This window comes from Panthera tigris, chromosome D3 (assembly GCF_018350195.1).
Source record: "Panthera tigris isolate Pti1 chromosome D3, P.tigris_Pti1_mat1.1, whole genome shotgun sequence".
NCBI lineage: Eukaryota > Metazoa > Chordata > Mammalia > Carnivora > Felidae > Panthera > Panthera tigris.
In genome coordinates this window covers 70,005,630-70,026,796 of record NC_056671.1, presented here as the reverse complement: position 1 = coordinate 70,026,796, position 21,167 = coordinate 70,005,630, and the positions used below count along the sequence as shown (strand labels likewise).

The following is a 21,167-nucleotide window of genomic DNA, read 5'->3' as shown; positions in this document are numbered from 1 at the left end:
AGCTGAATGCACACTAACCTGCTTTAAGTTGGCTTTTCATCAGCTGTGTCTGAGTTCCCTCCCCACAGTCAAAGAGCCAGCACTCGCCCTCACACCGAAGGACCAGAGCAGAGGCACCCCGGGTTGGGGATGGGTATGCTGCACCCGTACCCAGAAATGTCACATCCATAGACATCTTCCACCCTGCAATGAAAAGATTACCCAGGGATTATTACACATCACTGCTCAATATCACCAAAAACAGGTCGTTGTGAGATTTACTGTTCATTTATCTTTTCGTTATTCAGAAGAGACTGGGTTCTTATTTTCTAAGTTTCCATAGAAATCCCAAGTAAGATTTGAATAACTCTTAGTGAGTTAAAACCACAAGTTACCAAACCTTGGGTGGCTGCTCACACGTACAAAAACAAACAAGTTAAAAACTGCCAGATCCTGGGTTCTTATTCTCTAAGTTTCCATAGAAATCCCAAGTAAGATTTGAATAACTTTTAGTGAGTTAAAACCACAAGTTACCAAACCTTGGGTGGCTGCTCACACGTACAAAAACAAACAAGTTAAAAACTGCCAGATCCAGTCAATTAAAAACTGTAATTGAATCCCAACTATGTAATGTTCTGGAAAAGGTAAAACTATGAAGACAGTAAAAGACCAGTGGTTGAGAGTGGTTTGGGGGGGAAGGAGGGAAGAATGAATAGGTAGAACACAGGGGGAAATGGGTATTCTCATATGTTACTACTGGCAGAGGTGTAAACTGTTTTTATGTTTGGGAGCGCAATTTGGCAATATGTGTTACCAATAATAATGATGCTATTAACAGTACATTTTAACTCAGCCACCCTATTTTGGGGAATTGACCCTATAGAAATAAAGGACCTATGTACAATGTTTCTGGTGGTACTTTTAAGGTGGCTAAAATTTGGACACGGTCTGAATATATTTCAACAGGACAATGACTGAATATTTTACTGTACATTCCTACCATCAACTATTTATTCTGCAGTTAAGTCAGCTCTGTAACTCTTGTCCTGGAGGGACGACAATGAGAAAAGTTAAAGATTTTTACAACATCATTTTTACAACAATGCCCCAAACCTCTGCATTTATATGAGAGAGAAAGTCTGTGTGTAAGGATACACAGCATATTGTTAATATTGGTTATCTCAGGAGTGATTAAAATGGTGATGGTGGGGAGTGGTCATTAAGTTTTCTTTTAAATCTTTGGATTGGTTTTCATTGCAATGAGCAGCATCTGATGACTATATTTTCAATGTTTATTTCATTTATTTAATACTGATTATTAAAAAGAAATGTGTCACAAGGCCGAACATACTTTTCTAACTACACATCACTGAATCTTCCTTTCCGTTTGGGGACACAGTCAGCCCTCCCACCTCACCCCCCCCCACCCCCTCCCCCCCACACACACACCTCACCCACACAGATGGTACATCTCTCCAATTCATGCACCGGCTTTAGGTTATGCTACTGTCCCTTCCATGTGTTACTCCACACTTCTACTTCCAAAATCAAGCATTCCTCTGATAGTTAGGTAATTTGCAGAGGCTTTCCTGTTGGATTGCAGCTTGCAACAGAGATGGGAATAACACAATATAGAAAGTCACATTTTAAAAGCTAATAAATGCAGAAGGAATAATAAAATATAATCACTCTGCAATCCCTAACAAATAATGGATCTAGGCCAATGGTACAGAACTCAAGAGCATATTAGAATCACCTGGAGAGCTTTTAAGACATATCAATAATTGGGTTCCATCCCAGAACAATTAAAAAGGAAATTCTGCAAGTGAGACATGTGTTTTAGTATTTAAAAAAAAAAATTCTTCCCCTGTGATTCTAATGTGCAGTCAGGTTTGAGAATCACTTAATGAAAGGCTCATGGAGAACTATAATGGATGGATCAGGCTGACCTGAATTCACTAGCCAATTAGTCAAACTTAACAAAATTTTATTTTGAAAAATTTCAAACACATACAAAAGTAGAGAGATTAGTATAATGCATTACCACATGACCATCGCCAAGCTTCAACAAGTAGCAACTCATGGCCAATCTTGGTCTATATCCACCACCCACATTCATATCCAAGAATATTTCATAAGTATTTATCCAAGAATGCTTGTTTACGTGGTATTGGGTACTCCCATCAGGAAGCACATGCTGTCTGAATGTCTCTCTCTTCCTGATGTTTAACAACCACTAATCATTGCCTGGGTTATTTCACCAGAGGTTGCCAAAAGGTGATATTCTCTCATTCCTTCTGAAGTTATTAGTTGGCATCCTTCTGTAAATCTCTGGCCAATTATTTAGTTACCCTGCAGTGCGATTTGTACAGAAAAGGCCCACTGACCAATCTTAACACCACAAAGAGAAACAAGACCTTATGTAACTCCTGGTGGGCTGCAATAGGAGGTACACAATAACACTATGAGGTTTTCTTGCCAAAAAGTAGGACCTGAAATCTGAAAAAGCCTGTAATCTAAATACCAGTTTATTAAAGGACAACACAGGGATGGAAGAAGCAAAATCCAGTACGTAGGAAATGTTACAAATGAATAGGTTGCTTCAACAAGTAAAATACGGAGGAAAAAAAATAAAGAGGGATGGCATAAGGAGATTAAATGAGATATAAGAGATGTCAACCAAATGTCACGTGTAGCTTGTTTGGATTTGGGCAAACTGAAAAAGAGAACTGGGAAAAAAAGAGACAACTGGGGAAATGTAAACACTGACTGGATAGATGGTAACATGAAATGCTTATTAAATTGATATTTTAAAAAGGAATTATTGTGTTTTATAAATGCAAACAAGTATTTAATAGACAAAACGGAACATCCAGATTTGCTTTCAAATAATCTAGTGAGGTGAGCGTAAGAGTCACCCAACAGAGTTGGGAATTCGGTACAGTATCTTGTTTCAATGTGTGGAAGTTTCCACAATAAAAAGTTAAAAATGAGCCAAATGATCAAAACCCACCCAGTAGGTCGGAAAGTAATCAGAAATTACTTTATTTAATCAATGGTTCATGTTTTGTGGCATGCACCATTCTATGCACCAGGAATTCAATGTGACCAGACCGGATTTGGTCCCTGTCTTCTTGAACATAAAACCAGCCACTTGCTTTCTCATGGCTATGATCCACCTTGGACCAAGTGCACATTCCAGTGGAGAACACAGCACACGACCACAGTACTGTCACCTGACACTCCCGACCAGTGGTTCTCGTCCCGGCAGGATATCCCAATCACCTGGTGATTCTGGGGACTCAGCATTGGGAAGGCTCCCAAACGATTCTAAAGGCTGCCGGGTTGAGAACCAGTTTCCATACAGGCAGCGCCAACCCTGCAATCACTCTGTGATCTAGGTAGGGCGCATACTGCCTTCCTCCATTTTGGAAATGAAAGAACCGTGGCCCGGAGACAAATAGATGCCAACGCCGAGTCAGGGCCACAGGCCAGGTCTCCGACCACCAGCGAGCCCAGGCTCGCCCTCAAGTCAATGTCAATTTCCCAAAGGAGGGGTGGGCGGGGGCTCCGGCCTTGGGGTGGGGGTGGGGGGGGTGGAGGACAGACTAGGCGCGTCCTCGTTCCCGGGCGCTCCCCGGGCCTGGGTCCTCCATTCCGGCCCGGCCCTCGAGTCCGGAGGAAGCGCGCCCGCCCGCGCGGCTCGGCCCACAAGGCGAACGCGGACAGACGGCGGCGCAGACCCTGGCCCGCCCCTCTCCGGCGCTCCCCGTCCCACTCACCCACTACCCGAGGCCCGCGGCAGGAGCCGAGGGAGGCGCAGGCCCGCGGCAAGGCCCAGCCGTCCACCGGGCGGCGCCGGCGCGGGCGGAAGTGCCCCGCGGGCTGTGGCCGCGTGTGGCCGCTCTAGGATGCGCCGGAGGTCCGCACTCGGTGGTGCCGGGCCTGGCCTGGCCGGGCCGCATGGGTGGGCTCCGCACCGATGGTAGGCGCCCTCTAGGTCCGCGTGGGTACCCGTCGGCCTTCATTCGCCCGCACAATTCTCTGGGTAAAGGTGGTAGCGGTCACCTGTGAGGACCACAGCGCCCAAAGGAGAAACGTGTAATGTTTTCCAGCGTGCTCCCAGATGAGTGTTGTCCCTAATGCTTTGTTGCTGCATGTTTGTGTAATTTCTAGTCTTGCGCTGAAATAAATCTTTCTTTTAATCACTAAATCTAAACGTTTAAGCCTACGATGCCTTAAGAGAAAGCAATGTGCCTTTGAATCAGAGTTCATAGCAGCGTTACTATAGATCCTGAGAACTCCGTTCTATTCCACTTTATTTAGGGATACACAGGATATCTGCTTTCACACAAACATTGCTGGTGTGTTCTCTTTGTGCACAGCATAGCCTGCTGGACAGGACAGCGAAAAACCCAGACTTGCTCTGTGCAGAAACTGCACGTGGTGATTACCACAAGGGCAAAAAACTTGGCTTAAATTCCAACTTAAAAAAAGAAAAAAAAAGGTATCTTAAGCTCCTATGCAGTGCCAGATGGCCCTGAGTTTTGCTAGACATACTTGAGATGGTCAAAGTATCCAACAGTTTCATAACAGGAATAGAGGTGCTGGGACTGTGGGGGTTGTGGAACTACCAGGAGAGAGGACTCAAGAACCCTTTTGCCCCACCCCGACTGTTTTATCCAATAGACCATGGCATAATTTACTTTTTGGCTTCTTCAAAGCCTTTATTCAAGTATTAATTGAGTTCCAGCTCTGTGGATGGTATTATTTTTGATGCTGAAATAATTTTTTGAGTATGTCATAGTCCCTGGCTTTAGGAGCATACACTGAGGCTGGAAAAATATGTCTTGGGAAGCCACCAACTCACAATATGAGGGAACAAACAAGAAGACGAAATGAGTGACAAAAATATAGAAAAAGAGAGATGACTAGATATGCAGTTAGTTAAGAAAAGGAAGGGTTTGAGCTGGGTCCAGTAGGATGGTTGGGACTTGGATTGGTATTTTGGAAAAGGAAAAAAATAAGTTGGATTTGGTCATGTGGGGTCTGCCTTAGCAAAGTATTAAACACCAGAACTTGAACTTTATTTATCCTGATACTTGCTTAGCTCAGGAGGGCCCAGGAAGACACACATCATTCTACAGCGAGGTCTTGGTCACAACTCAGCTACGGGTTACCCACAGCAGTACCCTCCATGGACTTATCTGCCGCAGAAATTCCTGCCTACCCATCAAGGCTTCCTACAACTCCTCTTCCCAACTCCTCTTCTCTTCCCATTAGAGAATCATGGGAAGAACTTTTTGCTTATTTTTAAAACTTTCCATTATGGGACATTTTAAACATATAGAAAAGTTGGGAAAATGTCTAATGAACTTTAACAAATAGTGATCACTCACCTTCAATAGTAACATCTGGTCCATCTTGTTTCACCTACAACCAACCCCTCCCCCTTCAAAAGCAACAAAAACCTGGATTATTTTCAAGCGAATTCCAGACACAATATTACTTTATAAATAGTTCTATAAGCATTTAAGAATCCTCTGTTGGGGGGCGCCTGGGGTGGCTCAGTCAGTTGAGCACCTGACTCTTGGTTTCCCCTCAGGTTATGATCTCACGGTTTGGTGAGTTTGAGCCTGGCATCAGGCTCTGTGCTGACAGCATGGAGCCTGCTTGGGATTCTCTCTCTCCTTCTCTCTCTGCCCCTCCCCTGCTCATGCTGTCTCTGTATCTCTCAAAAATAAATAAATACACTTAAAAAAAAAAAGAATCCTTTTTTTGGTAAAGTCTTATCACTACATAATGATGATAGGCAGTTGAGTATATAAATATAAAAGATAAATTTTTTGTTATATGATCATATTATCATAAGGAGACAATAATTCCTTAATATCAAATATCCATTCATTGTTTAAATTTTCCTGATCATCTCATAACTTTTTGAGGCTCATTTGTTCAAATCAGAAAATAAAAATACACAATAAAAACATTAAAAATCTCTTAATGTTATTGTCTCCCCTGAAAAAGTTAGCAATTCCTTCATCTAATTTGTTAAAATACCCAGTTACTTATTAATATCATCTAATAACTGTTCAGTGTTCAATTTTCCCTAATTATTCCCAAAGAGTCTCATATGTAGTTGGTTTGTTTGAACCAAGATTCAAAAGAAAATGTTTATACTGCATTTAGTATGAGTTTCTAAAGTTTCTGTTAAACTTTGATGGTTTCTTTTCCCTCTCCTTTTTTCTTGCCATCTATTTGTGGAAGAAATTGGGTCACTTATACTCTAGAGTTTCTGAAATTCTGGACTTGGCTGATTCCGTCTCCATGTAACATGTTTCTCTATCCCATGCATTTCCTATCACATGGGAGTTAGATCTAGAGGCTTGTTCTAGGCCTTTTAGTGGGCAGAGCTAATAAATACATATTTTTAAAAGTAAAATAAATCGGGGCACCCGGGTGGCTCAGTCGGTTGAGCATCAGACTTCAGCTCAGGTCATGACCTCACGGTCTGTGAGTTCGAGCCCCGCATCAGGCTCTGTGCCGACAGCTCAGAGCCTGGAGCCCGCTTCGGATGCTCTGTGTCTCTCTCTCTCTCTGTCAAAAATAAATAAACATTAAAAAAAAAAATTTAAAGTAAAATAAATCATGAATTCATACTGATTTTTTCAATTCAGTTACAAGATTACAGAGTTTTTACTTAATTTGTTTAGTTTTATACTGATGTCACTTAAATAAAAAATCTTGTTTCCTTGGGACCCCTGGGTGGCTCAGTCAATTGAGCATCCGGCTCTTGATTTCAGCTCAGGTCATAATTTCATGGTCATGAGATTGAGCCCTGCATGGGGCTCTGAGCTGGACGTGGAGCCTGCTTAAGATTCTCTCTCTTTCTTCCTCTGCCTTTCTCCAACTCACATGAGCGCTCTCTCTTGCTTGCTCTCTCTCAAAAAAAAAAAAAAAAAAAAAAAAAATCTTGGTTCCTAATGACATTAACATAATTTGATTTGGCTCCAGGAGAGTAACTTTAGCAAACCACTGTATATATCACAGTAGGTATATACAGTCAAAAACCTATTTTTAGGTTTCTTAAGAATTATTTTTTTCAGGGCACCTTGGTGGCTCATTTGGTTAAGCCTCTGACTTTGGCTTAGGTCTTGGTCTCATAGTTTGTGAGTTTAAGTCCCAAGTTGGGCTCTATGCTGACAGATCGGAGCCTGGAACCTGCTTCAGATTCTGTGTCTCCCCCTCTCTCTGCTCCTCCCCAGCTCACACTCTGTCCCTCTGTCTCTCTCAAAAATAAATATTTAGAAAAAGAAAAAAGAATTATTTTTTCCATGTTGTTATGCCACCAACCTGATATACAGTTAGATTTTTTACTTATTTTCCATTTTTAGGTACTGCTTTTTAAAATTTGTTTTAAATTATGTAAATTACTTACATGGGTTCCAAAGTCAAAATCATATTCAGAAAAATATTCCTTCCTTCCATAGGTGACACTTTACTTTAAAAAAATATTTCTAATATATTTTCTTAATATTTTATTCATTTTTGAGAGAGAGGGAGAGAGAGAGCGTGGGAGGGGCAGAGACAGAGGGAGATACAGAATCCAAAGCAGGCTCCAGGCTCTGAGCTGTCAGCACAGAGCCCAACACAGGGCTTGAACCCACAAACTGTGAGGTCATGACCTGAGCCTAAGTCGGGCACTCAACTGACTGAGTCACCCAAGCACCTTGACGCTTTACTTTTTTAAATTTATTTTTTATTTTTGTAAATGGGGGGTGGGGCAGAGGGAGAGGGAGAGAGAATCTTAAGCAGGCTCTATGGCCAGTGCAGAGCCCAATGCGGGACTCCATCCCACAACCCTGAGATGACCTGAACCGAAATCAAGAGTCAGATGCTCAACCAACTGAGCCACCCAGGTGCCCTGGTGATACTTTATTAAAATTAGTTTTAGAGGAACTTCTAGTATGACAGCATGAGGTGCCTATGGGCCCATTCCCCAGGAAAACTGGTTAAAATGATAAAAACAAAATCACCTCGAGTCTCTGGAAATTGTCCTAAGGACATTCAGCAAATGAAGAAACATTTATTCAAAAATTCTACCAAAATTCAGCAGAAACAGTGAGAGTTTATAGTATTTGAACTGAGACCTGTTTCCCCCCTTTTCTCTCCCAAATCAGTGAGACTGAACCTCCACGCCAGACTGGCACAACCAATAACACAAGACTCCTTCTCCCAGCTCACAGTCAGGGGGGCTGTCTTCCAGGAAGGGCTAGCATATCGGTGTTTCTCATGCTGCCCCCAGCTACTGGTTGGTGAAGCTAAATTCTAGGCAAGTGTAGCGAAGAGGCAGGATGGAGGCTTTGGCTTAGACGTGGCTTAGCGAGAGTACAAGGGTCCTGATTGCCCTTGGCCTGGCTCATAAAGTGGTGGTTCCATGAGGGAGTGGCCAACCAAGAAGACCTGAGGTCTCTACTCCACTCCTCAAGGGCTCAGTTCCTAAATTGGGGATGTCACTGAGTGAGTAGCATGCCATTGTCTCCAGTTCCAGAGCCTTGGCAAAGATGTTTTGCCTGGGGGGAGAAGCAGACCTAAAATCTACCTGTTAGGGGAATTAGGTGGCTCAATAGGTTGAGCGTCCAACTCTTGATATGCGCTCAGGTCAGAATCTTATGGTCATGGGATGGAGCCCTGTGTTAGGTTCCATGCTCAGCATGGAGCCTGCTTAAGATTCTTTCTCCCCCTCTCTCTCTGCCCCTCCCCTGCTTACACTCGCTGTAAGAAAAAAAAATAAAACGTGTATTTTGGGGCACCTGGGTGGCTTAATTGTTTAATGTCTGACTTCGGCTCAGGTCGTGATCTCACAGTTTGTGAGTTCGAGCCCCACATCAGGCTCTCTGCTGTCAGCACAGAGCCCACTTCACATCCTCTGTCCCCCTCTCTGTGCCCCTCACCCAGTCATTCTCTCTCTCTCAAAATAAACTTTTAAAAAAATGTATCTTTTAATCTCTTCCACCGTATTAGTTTTACTTGCAATAGAGTGTGGAGACATTCAAGCTTAAGGACACTTACAAAATGAATGGAAATGATGGTGAAAGGGAACTGGGAGGAGATTGGTAGAATCATTAGACATACAGGCTAAATTGTCAGCAGCTAGTTTTCCTAATAAGGGACAGTGGGCACAAGACAATGGAAGGAGCCTACCTGAGGTCAGAACAAAATTCAAACAGTAAGAGAAACTGTCCCTTCAAAGGAACTCAAATTTGATTGCTTTAGTCTGTGGGGCAATCTATGCCCTGGATATTGTTGAAAATAATAAAGCAATCAGCTGGCAATCAGAAAGCTTAACAGATTGGTATAGTTAGGGAAAGAGACAAAGAGAGCCCTGTCAAAACCACTGTCAGCCCAGGATGACAGTGGGCCTAAAAAGACTGTGTCTCCTAAGGGCAAATATCAGAGGCTTAACTCTGTAGGCAGACGGGGTTAGGGGAAATAGGCTCCAATAAAAGAATCCAGCAGTCATTAAACAAATAAGCAAGCAAATAACAATAACAAGTTTCAGAAGTGGTAGGTGGGCAATACCCAGACTTGCTACAATATATTATCTAAAATATGCATTCTCCAACAACAACAAAAACAATGTGGGAAATATAAAGAAAGTGGAAACTATGACCTGTATAATAGAAAGCAGGCAACAGAAACCGCCTGTGAGAGTGACCCAGGTGTTAGATTTATCAGATGAAGCTATCCAAGTAGCCGTTATAAATATGTTCAAAGAACTAAAAGAAATCATGATTAAAGAAGCAAAGGGGGCACCTGGGTGGCTCAGTCAGTTAAGCATCTGACTTTGGCTCAGGTCACGACCTCATGGTTCCTGGGTTTGAGCCCCACATTGGCCTCTGTGCTGACAGCTCAGAGCCTGGAGCCTGCTTCAGAGTGTGTGTGTCTCCTTCTCTTTCTGCCCCTCCCCCACTCACATTGTCTGTCTGTCTCTCTCTCTCTCAAGAAGCAAATACATGTGAAAAAGCAAAAAGCATCAGTAAAGATGCACTTCTTGCAGCAAGTTATTTTTGGAAAGAAGTTCCAAATAGCACATCTCTTTGGCTACCACAACCCTGTATCGGGATACAAATTTCTTCCTCATTCCTTTTTACAGTTATCTAATACTGAATGGATTATACTATAGTTTATTCAGTCAGTCTTCTGGGTTGTTTACAGTCTTTTGTTATAATATGTGTATAAGTTTTTTTTTTTTTTTTTTTGCAAGTGTATCTTTGACATAGATTCCTACAAGTGGGATGGCTCAACTAGTAACTACATGTATAATTTTGCTAGACAATGCCAGAATTACTGCTCTGGATGTTGTGTCATTTGCCTCGCATTAGCAACATATCAGAGTACCTTTATCCTGAGAGCCTCACCACGATTAATGTTATCAAAGTTTGGGGGTTTTGCCAATCTAACATCTTAGTGTAGTTGAAATTTGCATTTATCTTTCATGAGCTATGTTGAGTATGTTTTCATAAGTTTAAGGGTCATTTGCATTTTTTTCTGTGAACATTTTGTGCATATCTTCTGTTCAGTTTTTTTTCATTTTAATGGTCTTTTTCTTCTGAATTTTTAGGTGCTTTCTATATATTAGGGATACTAACTTTTTAACTATGATATATGGTGCAAATATTTTCCAAATTTGTCATTTGTCTTTTTACATTGCTTAACAGCATGAACTTTTGAGTCAAAAGACAGTTTGAGTCTGGATTTTTTGTGTCTGCTCTTGCCTCAAACCTTTGTTACAAAGACTAAATGGTGTTTGTTGAAAATGCTTTGTAAAGTGTTATTCAAATGTGAGTCATTCCAAAGTGATACCTAGCACATCTAATAATATGATTTACACAGGTAGGAGAAAGGTGCCTTCTCTTTTTTCTCTCATTCTCTGGTTAGAGGTAACCTTGATGTAATATAATAGTGGTCTTCTCAAATCAGTAAACTAACCTACCTATCATTACATCTACAACTGTAACTGACCTGAAATTAAGGGGGAAGGTTAATGACTCTAATGACAAATTCGTAAAAGCAGTGGGCAAGTTTCAGAGCCCACAAAGTGATAACATGGCAGGCTCCGTGACTTTATTTTTATCACTCAAATTATATTTAGAAACTTTTTTGCTCATCATTCAATTATTTGAAATCAAGCACTGCTTAAACCTATATAGAGAAGGAGCCCCGAACTGGGTGAGAAAGAGATTTTGAGACTGCAAAATACATACAAGACATGACCCAGCTCTTGACTTGCTCAAAGTATTGTTGGATGGGCAAATATGAACATACTTATAAGTAGCTGACATCTTAATTGGATGTCAATCAGAATTATTGGTTACAAGCATAGAACCAACTTTGGCTAATTTAAATTACAGAATGAAAGCAGAGTGGAGAGCCCACAAAATTGACAGAAACCATGAACTAATGCAAGCAGCAGAAACCACATGCAAGGTCTTGCCTCAGTATCCTCTTAGGGCACTGCCATTGACCAACCATCACTTGATACTTGACCACTGTTCTTGGCAGCCATGAGGTAGGGCAATGGAAGATCTTCCCCCACCAGCTTTGGCTTCCGCAGAGGAAGAAAGCACATTCTATCTACCCTGCAACACTATACATAGAGGGGAGGTGATAAGTTCCGTGGAGAAAAATAGGGAGGAGAGAGAATGCTGGGGAGTTTGGGCTGCAATTTTTAAAAGGGTAAGTTAGAGGGGTGCCTGGGAGGCTCAGTCGGTTAAGTGTCTGACTTCGGCTCAGGTCACGATCTTGTGGCTCATGAGTTTGAGCCCCACGTCGGGCTCTGTGCTGACAGCTGGGAGCCTGGAGCCTGCTTCGGATTCTGTGTCTCCCTCTCCTGCTCCTCCTCCGCCCACACTCTGTCTCTGTCTCTCAAAAATGAATAAACATTAAAAAGAAGAAAAAGATGAGTTAGAGAAAGCCTCACTGAGAAGTGACATCTGAGCAAAGACCTAAAGAAGCAAGTAGAGAAGATGATGTCAAGAATGTTCTGGCAGAGGATGCAGCAAATGCCAAGTTCTGTCTGGAGTTTGCTCGGGTGCTCAAGACAAGTATGGCTGAATTAGAGCAAGAGAGCAGGGAGGGTAGCAGGGGAGGTCAGAGAAGTAGGAAGTGGTGGTGGAGGCAGTGGTGGGTGATCACGTGGGACCTTTTGTGGCACCATAAGGACTTCGATTTTGCCATTTAGGGTTTTGAACAGAGAAGTGACTCCATTTTATGTTTAAAAGGATCACTCAGGGGCGCCTGGGTGGCTCAGTCGGTTGAACGTCCGACTCTTGATTTCGGTTCAGGTCATAATCTCAAGGTTCATGAGTTTGAGCCCCGCATTGGGCTCTGTGCTCACAGCACGGAGCCTGCTTTGGATCCTCTGTTTCCCTCTCTCTCTCAAAAATAAACAAATGTTTAAAAAAAATTAAAAACAACAACCACAGAAAAGGAATATATTTAAGGATAGAGCCAACAAGAATCGCTGATGGATTTGATATAAGGTATCAGAGAAAGAGATGGGAGTCCAGGATAACTCCAGGGCTTTTGGCTTGAGACACTTAGGTAAAATTGGAGACGGGGAAGAGAAGGCTTGGGGGAGGAAGAACAGAAGTTCTTGGCCTGACCATTGTGGTCAGAGTGGCCCTGCCTGACACTGACGTCCTGTGAGCTGGGTAACGTTCAACAGGAGAAGACGGAGGCCTAGCCATGAGCTCCTAGCCACAGCGAGGCCAGCCAACGAGGTGGGGCCAGCTTCTGGATGTCAGGAGCTGCTGTTTCTCTCACCTTCTCAAGGTACCTGGGGAGATGGGGGAAGGGGAACTTGGGACATTCTCTTCTGACTGTTGGGTTTTTCTATGAGACAGGAAGCAAGGCTGTCTGCCGCGAGTGGGGATGCAGGAAGATGTCCGAGGTCTGATGCAGGGAAGGTGTCAGTCACTAGATGCCCATCTTAAAGTTAGTGATGATGACTGAGTGAGACAGCCAGCACGACTGTAATTTTCTGCAGCCACGTTCTGCTGTGTGGGCTGTGCTCAGAGTAGGTGAAGAGTAGTTGACATAGCGTCAGATGCGAGAGGTCTGAATCCTAGCTTTGCCATTCTGGTAGCTACGTGACCTGCAGGGCTCTGTACCTGAGAGTCTACATCTGCAAAACAGGAAAAATAGTAGTACCTACACCTCAGAAGGTTGTTTCGAAGGTTAAATGAGTAAATAGATATCAGGTACTTAGAACAGTGCCTGGCTTAAGGTAAGCACTCAGAACGTATTAGCTGTTCTACCATTTCCCCCCTTTATCACAAAATCAATGTACAATCTTTCCTGACTTGGTGTTCTAACATTTGGGTCTTGCAATGTGTATGTAGTGGGGGAGAAGGGATAAGGAACAATTCCGTTAGTGCTATGATTAAATAAGGAGATAAAGTAGGAAGCTGAACAAAAGGAAAAGTTGGTGAGCATGAGTAGGGCTCCACGTGTGAATCTAGAGCTAAGCCCAGAGCACTCCCAAGGGAGCAGGTGTTCTGGGGTGTGTTTTAAGGTTTAAGATAATACCGAGCTTTGAAAGTGCCTCTAAAAACAAGGTCATAACACATTTTTTATGCATGGGAAGTTTTACTAAGAAAATACACACATCTCATTACAATTTATGTACCTCAAAAGAGAAAAAACAACTCACATCATTATGGAGTGTTTACAGATTCCTGAAACCATCTGGAATAAGTCAGTCTGGTATAACACTCTACACAAGGCTTTCCCCTTAAACTGGTAATTCCCTTAAGCAATTACCACAAGATTATCCCATCCTTTTATCTTAAATGCACAGGTGGGAAGGGCTAAGCGGTCACTTTTATAATGCATGATTCCCTTGAAATTAGTAATTCATGCTTGGGATGTTATCAAAGGGAACACAGTATCAATTGCAAAAACATGGTTTTAATTTCAGTTAATTTTAAAGGTCATTAGGCAAAGTATAATAAAACATTAGGCAGAAATGCTACTTTGTCAAATATTTAGCTAAAATAGGTCTCAGAAATTCCTTATTCCACACATACATTTTTATATTTCTACTTTTTAACTCTTAGCTTTTTCTCCCCCTCACTTTTTTTTTTTTTTAAGCAAGCTCCACACCCAATTCTGGACTTGAACTCATGACCCAAGATCAAGAGTCACATGCTCTACTGACTGAGCCAGCCAAGCACCCCAACTGTTCTCAGTTTTTAATGGAAGAAGTTATGCATATTATAGGCATATATACATGCCTATAATACAATAGTTATCAGTGTATCAAAATATCATTGCCTCAAGATATGGAAATATATCTCACAATTCAAATTCACATTGGCAGAGGCACCAAGTGTATAAGCATTATTGAAACTGGTTTGCATAGCAGTGATAGCAATTGGTGGTTCTGGAAAGATTATCAAATCAAAAGTGTTAGTGAACTAGCTCTTGAGAATCTTTGATATAAGTTATCAAATTCAAAACCAAATCTTTTATGGTTACATCCAGTACTTAAGATGCTGAAGACTAACACAACAGTGTTATATTGTATTTGAGTTATATACGGGAACAAAGTAAAAATCAAGTAAACTGATAAAACACATTTAAAAGGACCTAAGTCTAATCTTAGAAGAACACGTGAGTTTTCATCTGAAATAACAGTTCCTGGAGACAACGTATTTAAGATCCAGATAAAATCACCCGTCACACAGGCCCTTCTTCCTTGAGAGGGGCTGAGGTTAAGAGCCCTGACTCTGCTACTCACCAGCTAGGACCTCGCGCAAGGCATTGAACCTCCCTGTGCCTGTGGCCTTTCTAAAACAGGTGCAGTGACAGGAGGTGATTTGCGAATGAAGTACGCTGACGCCTATTAGAGGCTTACAAGGAGACCAGGTGCTATCCATAAAATTGACTTTAGCATTATTTGCTAACTGTACATACCTAACATGTTGGTGACATTCAATGACTGTAGGAATCAATGACTTATTAGGATATACACTTAAAATCAGAAAAATGTACACTTAAAATGTACTGGGGAATATTTGTACATAAATATACAAAGCATCCAAAAGTCATCTGGCTTAATTTGTATGTTTTATGCAACTAAATTATGAACACATTTCCTCATCATGTATCATAATATATCATGTTACTTTTCTGAGTGGCACCATTTTCCTTATCCAAGAAGGGAAATAATTATTGTTTTAAAGTCTAATCACCAGTTTACCTGAGTAACTCCTGGCAAGAATTATGCACGAAGAGTCATGTCCTAATCAGGTCCAGCTGAATGTATTAAAATTTGAAAAAAAGCATTGAGCTTTTACTCTGCTTCCATTAAAACATTCTCATTTCAGATGAGGGGGAAGTTGTCTATAGTCAAATTATCTTGGCTATTTTAAATATTAAATATGTTACTTTACTTAAGCTTGGCTGTAGAGGATTTATTTCATCTTAACATTTAGATGCACATTAAAGTACAAATCACAAATCAGTTGAGAGCCAACGTAGATAATGATTCTGTGTTCTCTCCTATAAAGTCAGCAATGTGCCAGTCCCTGAATATGTGTGGTCGTGTTTTGGATGGAAACACGATATTGGTGCTATTTCACTGTTTAGGGTAGTCCCTCTAAATGGAATCCCAGCAGAGAGCTTTGAGATTTCTATCAGTGTCCTTAAGTGTTATTTACACTCAACAGAGAGGATTCCATTTTGGTGAATTCAACAGAACCCTGGAGCTGTTCAAGAGTATGAAGTTCTTTTTGAAAGCTACTGAGTGGCTTGGGGAAAAAAGCTACAGGAGTATTTGGATGAAGTGTTCTTTCTAAGGCAAGACTTGTCTCACTCCTCTACCACCCGTTTGAGTTTTCTCAGTTATCTGAGGGCAGTAAATATATTATGCTCCATGCCCCTTAATAATTATGCTTTGGTCTTAATTCATTAGCAACTTCTTTGCAAAAAGGAGAATGCAGAATATTTCTGCAGAAGCTGATAATTTAAGGAAAGAAAAGACAAAGGATAAGTCGTATCATAAGGCAACCAACAGAGAAGAAACAATTACCCATTTCATTGCTAATCTTAAAAAAAATTTTTTTTAACATTTATTATTTTTGAGAGAGAGAGAGAGAGACAGAGCGTGAGCAGGGGAGGGGTAGAGAGAGAGGGAGACACAGAATCGGAAGCAGGCTCCAGGCTCTGAGCTGTCAGCACAGAGCCCAACGTGGGGCTCAAACTCACAAACCGTGAGATCATGACCTGAGCCGAAGTTGGATGCTTACCCGACTAAGCCACCTAGGCGCCCCAGATAGCTAATCTTTTCATAAGTGAAAACTGGCTGCTAGGTTTTACTTAACAAGCGCATTTAAAAACTATACTTCAGGGTTACCTGGGCGGGTCAGTTGGTTAAGCGTCTGACTTCAGCTCACGTCATGATCTAACAGTTTGTAAGTTCAAGCCCTGTGTCGGGCTTTGCGGTGACAACGTTGAGCCTGCTTCACATTTACTGTCTCCCTCTCTCTCTGCCCCTCCCTTGCTCGCTCTCACTCTCTCTCAAAAATAAACAAACATTAGGACTTTTTCTAAAACTTAGAAAAATAAAAAAAAACTATACTTCAGAATTGAACAGTATTCTATTTATATATTTTCAGAAAAATCTGTTTAAAAGTTCTATATTAATTCCTGTCCTTATAAACATCCCACAAAAACTCAACATAAGTGGATGAAAACAATTACATGGAAGGACATAATTCCAGTTGTCTTTTTTTATATAAAGTATGTACTATATGAGCACTAAACAAACTGCACATCACACTCAAAACTCTGGAAGAAAGCCACTCAATGCCTTCTCTGTGCCAACACCTAGACATCACCTGGGAGATGGCAAGAAATACAGACTCTCAGGCCCCACCCCAGAGCCACTGCATCAGCGGGAGCCATCAGTTAGCTCTCCAGATAATTCAGATGTACACTTGAAGACAACGGTTGGGAGGCAGGGCGCATGTGTGCCAGAATCCCCTGGGGACCTGCTGAAAATACACCTGCCAAGGCTGTCCCTGGTGGTCCAGGGGACCTGGAAGGAAGGGGCAGAGGCATATGTATTGTAAAGAAGCTTCAGGGTGGAGGCGCCTGGCTGGCTCGGTCGGAGGAGTGTGCCACTCTTGATCTCAGGGCCATTAGTTCAAGCCCCACGTTGGGTGTAGCGATTACTTAAATAAAAACTTAAACAAACACACAAACAAACAAAAAAGCTTCAGGGTGATTCTGAAGCAGCTTCCTGGTTAAGACATCATCCTTTAAAAAGATTTTAACCAAATCTCTAACATGTTCATCATTATACCCCTACTATTTACGCAGGCTGTTTCATACCATGGGCGCTGGGGCCAGATTAGAGACAGTGTTCTCATTTTCCCCTACTGGGTAGTGTCTGACAGACTAAGCTTACAGAATTTCTTCTCTATTCAAAAGAATGAAAATGACTCTCCACTGAGGTTTTAAAAATAATTACCTTCTTGTTAGGTAACAGATTCCATAGAAGGTCTGAATGTTTGTTTCTTTTCCAATTTGATGCCATAATGCCACCAACCCCCTTCCACTATCCTAATAGCTCCTGCCTAGATTCTTAAAATTTTTTCTTCAAAGTACATCCAGTAATTGTTACTTTGTTGGTAAATACTACATGAGAATAGGTTGCTTTTAATATATATTCCAATGTATATTTATTAAAAGCAACCTGTTCTCAGGTGTTACCAACCACTATTTTACTGGTTATATGTATATAATTTCTCTTTTAAATAAGCAGGCTATATACCAGTTGGCCTTGTTTTTTCCTTGAAGTATAATTTCCATGAAGACTATACTAGAAAAAAAAAAGACTATACTAGACATATTTACTAAGCTTCGTAAAATTACTTTAATTCGGCATATGGTCCTGCCTTCAATAAGCACTAGGCAAAAAACAGGATTTGTAATTATTATGCTTGTAATGTTAAACTCAAGATAGTATTTTGGGGGGTGATTTTGTTTTGACAAAGGTAACAAGAAAAACATAAACCTTTCATCTTTAACTAACAGAAACAAATTGTGACCTGGTTGCTTATTTTATAAAACAGATTTATTTAACACACTTCTGACTTCACTCACCTGTTAAATGGATTAATCAATTGCATTTTTCCATACTCCAAATGGCAATGCCATTTCAAGCTTTCTTAAAATGTTGAATTATATTCAAAATTAGTATCAATCAATCTCTACCTATAGATAGAAGGAAATATGAGCATAATAATTAACCCCTTTTTTCCAAGGACCTTGGAGAGAAATACCAAATAATGTCCACCCTTATACGAAGCTATGAATAACTTTTTGTAGTTAATATTCTAGAATGAGCATCTAAAAGTTCCTTCAAAGCAACTATGTTAGGCACACATAAAGTAATACTACTAATTCTCAAAATGCTTTTGGGTTTTGCTTTAGATCTCTCCAATACAGGGGCACCTGGGTGGCTCAGTTGGTTAAGTGTCCAACTCTTGATTTCCACTCAGGTCATGATCTCAGGCTTCGTGAGTTCAAGTCCCATGTCCACACTGACAAAGCGGAGTCTGCTTGGAATTCCCTCTTTCTCCCTCCCTCTCTGACCCTACCCTGCTCACTGTCTCTCAAAATAAACAAATTAAAAAAACCAAAAAACAACAAACACCTCTCCAATACGCCACGTAAGAAAACTGGCTTCACTAGCCAATTGTTACCCATTTTAATTGGGATTAAAAATGGCATTTCTTGGTAAGAACACCAACCTTATTTATCCCCACTTAGATCTAAATTAATTAGATTGATTAAAAAATTAATTCCATCTTCAGTAGACAGAGCTGTCACCAATGGTATTCAAAGGAATGTATCACAGAAACATTCCAAAATTATCTAAGTGATAAAGAGCACCATACTGGAATAGGGGATACAGCTTCTCCAGTTAAGTATGCTTCCTTTGGATGTGAAACATATGACTAATTTGTTAAGGGTCACATGATGTCACTTATAATTTATGCATTGTGTCCCTTCCTTTCAATCATCTAGAAATAAATAAAATGAAAATAGGTATTTTTTGTCAAAAGCAAACCTAAATTTCTAGTGGGCAATAAAATCGCATCATTGAAGCAAATTAAATTTAGGGTATTACCTTTATTAAATAAAAAAGTTACACTATGATTTTTATACACTATTGAAAACAATGACTATTTTGTTTATTTGTCTAAAGGCAGCAATACTTCCCACTTCTCTCTCATGATGTTAAAGCTTCAAATTAGGTCCAGAAAATAAATAACAGGGTAGATTTTTCACATTTCTCCAGATTTATCAACTCGAAAGGGATTTCAGAGCATAAAGATAAAATGAGGCAGACAAAAAGAAGACTTGCAGATACTGACAGTTTGTCCTCAGAATTTGGTTAAATCTGGCTTCTTAAAATTCTATACTCCTATCCACAGAAGTAAATTTCGATTCTAGGGCTGGGGAGAGAAGATCATTACTATAATAGTAAATAGCGAATACTTTGGCAAGCAGGAATAAGAGCACAAGTGAAGACATTGATAAATACATTTGGAACATCTCTTTGATGTGGTATGAGCCACAAATCAGAATGAAAGCATTATGGTTATTTGATTGCAGGGTCCTGGTGGGCATTAACAATATAGCCAACACATCTACCCTCTACAGAAGTATAAATTCATGAAAAGAATAAGTCAAGCAAAGCGGTGGGGGAGAATAAAACACAGGAAAAAACCATAAATTTGAGAACATTCTCTCTTTTTGTCTGAAAAAAACAGGTTCCCTGAAGCATGGAAAGTATTTCTCAGTGGGTATGCTTCTATTCTGTTATCAGGGGAGGGCTTAATGCAGATTCTGGCCAATCATAAACATCTGGCAGCAACGAATCATATTCACTTCGCCATATTCTTTCTCTAATGTACTTGGCCTTGTCCTCAGGTTCTGGGTATCGAAAAGCCATTTTGTTAGCATACAGGTATTCTGTAACCTGAAAAATAAGTAAGATTACTGTGTAGGCTCTGAATATCAACCTGATTGAGAGAAAAGCTACTATTCAAACACAGAGAAATGAATTTAGAAGAGTGACGTTTTTCTTTTTTCAAAATACAAAACAACATTACTTTGACTCATTTCAAACATTTGGAAACTATTAAAAGCTTAAAAGATGAAATAAAAATTATCTCCAATCTCACTGTAAGTCTGATGTGTTTTAAAGTCACCCCCCCCCAATTATTGGCATTTCCTTCATACTTCAATCTAACAAATAATTTTAAGATCTACTCTGTGTCAGTCAAGTAGACCTACTTGGGTGGCCTGCCCAGCCCATGTCCTTCTCCCTATTTTCAAATGGGGTGTAGGAGACTCTACTTCCTACCCACGGTGACTGGACTCCGGTGAAAACCTAACCCACAATGAGCCAGGTAGTTTTTGCTCTAGAATCTGGATTAAGAGACACAGAAATTATTATAAATCAGGTGTTGGGCACTGAACTGTAAGGTCAAGTAAAGTTAGGGCTGGGACTTACACATCGAAACTCACTACCACCATCATGGAGTGCCAACCATGTTCTATGTGCTTTACATGGACATTTCATTTAATCCTCACAAGAATCCTATGAAGTAAGTACTGATATTATTATTTTCATTTTACATATGAGGACACTGAAGTATGAGGAGTTTAAGTAACTTGCCCAAGACAGTTAAAAGAGAGCTGAGTTTTAAACCCAAAGCATTCTGATTATAGATCCCAGGCCCTATACGGTTAAGCTAGATTACCTCCCACATCACTTGGCTTGAATGGATTTCTGGTATTTGTAACCAAGTCACACACCATGACTGGTGATGAGGATAAACGCTCTGAGCCTCAATTTTGATGTAAAATGAGGTAGTACAAAAAGCTTCCTCACAGGATATAGCACAGTGCCCGTGAAATCGTCAATTCTCAAGTCACGGTTTCATTTTAACTTAAAAAAAAATGTAGTGGCAAAGAGTAAAAAAATACTTAAACAATTATGCCTTTCTCCTCCTAGTCTAGTTCCCATTCTAAATGGTGATCATTATTGAAGTTTATTTCAGCTCTCTAAGAAAAAAACTTAACAAAAACTGAAGGTTATT

General features: G+C 40.7%; 2 protein-coding genes across 10 annotated transcripts in view; both read right to left on the bottom strand.

Annotated features, from left to right (window-relative positions):
• ELAC1 (elaC ribonuclease Z 1) overlaps positions 1 to 18,244 on the bottom strand; it is a 28,533-nt gene extending 10,289 nt beyond the window's left edge. Inside the window, exons 1-3 of one of the 6 annotated variants that reach the window (XM_042962840.1) lie at positions 5,379 to 5,594; positions 3,762 to 4,047; positions 19 to 183 (exon numbers count right to left, since the gene is read on the bottom strand). In XM_042962840.1, the coding sequence (XP_042818774.1) occupies positions 19 to 175 (157 nt within the window). In that variant the 5' untranslated portion in view covers positions 176 to 183; positions 3,762 to 4,047; positions 5,379 to 5,594. Of the gene's footprint in view, positions 1 to 18; positions 184 to 1,428; positions 1,520 to 3,761; positions 4,466 to 5,378; positions 5,595 to 18,156 lie in introns of those variants that run through there. The other 5 variants (XM_042962844.1, XM_042962843.1, XM_042962839.1 and 2 more) reach the window with 5 other exon arrangements.
• ME2 (malic enzyme 2) overlaps positions 17,994 to 21,167 on the bottom strand; it is a 55,309-nt gene continuing 52,135 nt past the window's right edge. For 3 of the 4 annotated variants that reach the window (XM_042962834.1, XM_042962835.1, XM_042962836.1), the window contains exon 16: positions 18,762 to 20,041. In XM_042962834.1, coding sequence (XP_042818768.1) covers positions 19,874 to 20,041 — 168 coding nt within the window. In that variant the 3' untranslated portion in view covers positions 18,762 to 19,873. Of the gene's footprint in view, positions 18,268 to 18,761; positions 20,042 to 21,167 lie in introns of those variants that run through there. The other variant, XM_042962838.1, reaches the window with a different exon arrangement.